General features: G+C 52.3%; 1 protein-coding gene across 1 annotated transcript in view; it reads left to right on the top strand.

The window, feature by feature from the left end:
• The window catches only part of MAP3K10 (mitogen-activated protein kinase kinase kinase 10), a 41,794-nt gene that overhangs the window by 12,702 nt on the left and 25,684 nt on the right, over nt 1-3,408 (top strand). The window contains exon 3 of the mRNA XM_011984280.1: nt 630-810. Within this exon, the coding sequence (XP_011839670.1) occupies nt 630-810 (181 nt within the window). The remainder of the gene's footprint in view (nt 1-629; nt 811-3,408) is intronic.

The following is a 3,408-nucleotide window of genomic DNA, read 5'->3' as shown; positions in this document are numbered from 1 at the left end:
GCCACGTTCCTCCCTTCTGCCCACGGTTTGCAGTTCCTGCTTCCAGGATAACTGGGAACTCAAGGCCTGGATGACCAAGACCTTGGCTGTTGTTTCTTTTTTTTGAGACAAGGTCTCACTCTGTTGCCCAGGCTGGAGTGCAATGGCAAGACCATGGCTCACTGCAGCCTCAACCTCCCAGGCTCAAGTGATCCTCCCAACTCAACCTCCCAAGTAGCTGGGACTATAGACACGCACCACCACAACCAAGTATTTTTTTAAATTTTTTGTAGAGATGGGGTCTTGCTATGTTGCACAGGCTGGTCTCGAACTCCTGGGCTCAAGTGACCTGCTTCAGCCTTGGCTGTTGGTTCTCGACCATTCATGGAGCTCCCCAAAGCCCAGGACAGAGTCAGGAGGGCAGAGGACACAGGAGGGGCTCCCTACTCCCTCATGGGAGCCTGGGACAGGGATTAGACCTGGGTGGAGGGGCTCATGGATGTTCCAGGCCAGGAAAGGAGCTGCCACAGAGTGGGGCAGCCTGAGGCGGTGAGAGGAGAGGCGTGTTTTTGACTGAGGCAGCGGGCCGGAACACTTGGGTCTGCAACATGGCAAGTCTGGGCTGACCCACCTTTCTTCCCACCCCACAGTCCTGATCCTGGAGGCCATCGAGAACCACAACCTCGCAGACACGGTGCTCAAGATCACAGACTTTGGCCTCGCCCGCGAGTGGCACAAGACCACCAAGATGAGCGCCGCGGGGACCTATGCCTGGATGGCTCCGGAGGTTATCCGTCTCTCCCTCTTCTCCAAAAGCAGTGATGTCTGGAGGTGCTGAAAGGCGCGGCCGGGATGACCTCTGCGGAGTGAGGGAGGGAGGAAGGGGTGAGGGCAGAGTGGGAGGGAGGGTCTCCTGCTGAAGCCAGGATCTCAGTCTGACAAAGGGGCCTGCTGGCAAGGTCAGGCCACCAGACAAGCGCCGGTTACCTGTTCAGCTAGCACAAATGGCAACCAGGGGCACATTGGATTAGAATTAAAAATTCATAAGATCTAGAGACAAGGCCAGGTGCGGTGGCTCACACCTGTCATCCCAGCACTTTGGGAGGCCGAGGTGGGTGGATCACTTGAGGTCAGGAGTTTGAGACCAGCCTGGCCAACATGCTGAAACCCCGTCTTTACTAAAAATACTAAAATTACCTGGGCATGGTGGCGGGTGCCTGTAGTCCCAACTACTCGGGAGGCTGAGGCAGGAGAATCACTTGAACCCAGGATGCAGAGGTTGCAGTGAGCTGAGATCGTGCCATTGCACTCCAGCCTGCGTGACAGATCGAGATTGTGTCTCCAAAAACAGAAAAAATGTAAAGAGGCATAGAGACAGCATGTAGATGCCAGCACTGAAAGCCCCTCAGACGCGAGCCCATGCACCGTCCCATCTGTTAGACGGGAAAATGATGAATTCACTCATTCATTCATTGATCCACCTGCACCGGGTTCTAGGGATATAGCAGCGAAGAAAAATAGACGCAATCCCTGCCCTCAGGAATAGTAAGTAAATAAAGATACAAGAAACTCTTTTTTATAAAGCTGTTTTTAAGAAAATTATCATTTTTAAAGATAATTAAGTACACCAGAAAAAAGTGTTAGTACGAAGCACGAGGAGGCTGAGAGGAAGGCGCTTTGAGGGCTGGAAGACTACTTTTGGGAACGCTTCTCTGAGCAATCTGAGAAATGATACTTCATCTGAGTTCCGAGTGGCAAAAAGGAACCAGCCACGAGAAGTTTGGGGGAAGAAGCTGCCCAGTCAGGGGGAGCAGGTACCCGAAAGGAGGTGCTGAGGTGAGCGTGGTGTGTTCTGGAAACAGCAACAAGGCCCATGTGGCTGCCACTGTGCAGGCAAGGCAGAGAGAGGTAGGAAATGATGTAGGGGAGGGAGCTGGAAGGCCCTGTGGGTGAGCGAGTGGCCTTCAGGTTTTATTCTAATGAAGTAGGAGGCCATGAGGAGCCACGTCTGAATGGCGTGGTAGCTCACACCTATAATCCCAGTATTTTGGGAGGCCAAGGTGGGAGGATCGCTTGAGGCCAGGAATTTGAGACCAGCCTGGTCAACATAGTGAGACCCCATCTGTATGGAAAAGAAATTTTTAAATTAATTTTTGTAAAAGGAAGTAAATAAAAGCTGCTTTGGAGGTTGGGCATGGTGGCTCACGCTGGTAATCCCAGTACTTTGGGAGGCCGAGGTGGGTGGATCACTTGACGCCAGGAGTTTGAGGCCAGCCTGGCCAACGTGGTGAAATCTCATCTCTACTAAAAATACAAAAATTCTGCCGGGCACGGTGTCTCATGTCTGTAATCCTGGCACTTTGGGAGGCTGAGGTGGGCGGTTCACTTGAGGCCAGGAGTTCAGGACTAGCCTGGCCAACATGGTGAAACCCCATCTCTACTAAAAATACAAAAATTAGCCAGGCGTGGTGGCAGGTGCCTGTAGTCCCAGCTACTTGGCAGGCTGAGGCAGGGAAATTGCTTGACTGCAGGAGGCAGAGGTTGAGATGGCGCCACTGCACTCCAGCCTGGGCGACAGAGCACGACTCCATCTAAAAAAAAAAAAAATTAAAAACTAAAAGCTCCTTTGACTGTTAGGTAGAGACGGCCAATGATGGGACTGTTGCTGTCACCAGTGAGAGTTGATGGTGGCTGTGGAGACTTTCAACCCAGGACCTTCTGCTTGGCTGGAGCCAGACCTGGGTCTCCCCATTTACTGTTCCCGTCAATTCCCAGCTGAGGCTCCAGATTGTCCAAGCAGCAACTTAATGGGTATGGGACAGAGACAGGAAGTCTCCAGCTCAGCCTAGAGCAGAGCAGCCCTTTGGGAGAATTTCCAACTGGCTGTACGTCAGGCATTCATTTGTGTTACCTTTTTTTTCCTCTCTTTTCTTTTTTTTTTTTTTGGGGGGGACAGAGTCTCCCTCTGCCACCCAGGCTGGAGTGCAATGGCACAATCTCGGCTCACTGCAACCTCCTCCTCCTCCCAGATTCAAGTGATTCTCGTGCCTCAGCCTCCCAAGTAGCTGAGATTATAGGCATGCATTGGCCGATTTTTTATATTTTTAGTGGAGACAGGGTTTCACCATGTTGGCTAGGCTGGTCTTGAACTCCTGACCTCAGGTGATCTGCTCGCCTTGGCCTCCCAGAGTACTGGGATTACAGGCATGAGCTACCATGCCTGGCTGGTCAGGCTAAATCTTTCTGGCGTGGTCCTGTCCTGTACTTACCAGGATGCAGGATATCCACACCTCTCAGCCACAAACTTCAGTAACACTCCCAGTCATTATAACAATCAAAATAGGCCGGGCGCGGTGGCTCAAGCCTGTAATCCCAGCACTTTGGGAGGCCGAGGCGGGTGGATCACGAGGTCAGGAGATCGAGACCATC

Source organism: Mandrillus leucophaeus, unplaced genomic scaffold (genome assembly GCF_000951045.1).
Source record: "Mandrillus leucophaeus isolate KB7577 unplaced genomic scaffold, Mleu.le_1.0 Scaffold106, whole genome shotgun sequence".
NCBI classification, from domain to species: Eukaryota; Metazoa; Chordata; class Mammalia; order Primates; family Cercopithecidae; genus Mandrillus; species Mandrillus leucophaeus.
Note: the sequence above shows the minus strand (reverse complement) of the source record. Positions and strands in the feature narration are given on the sequence as shown.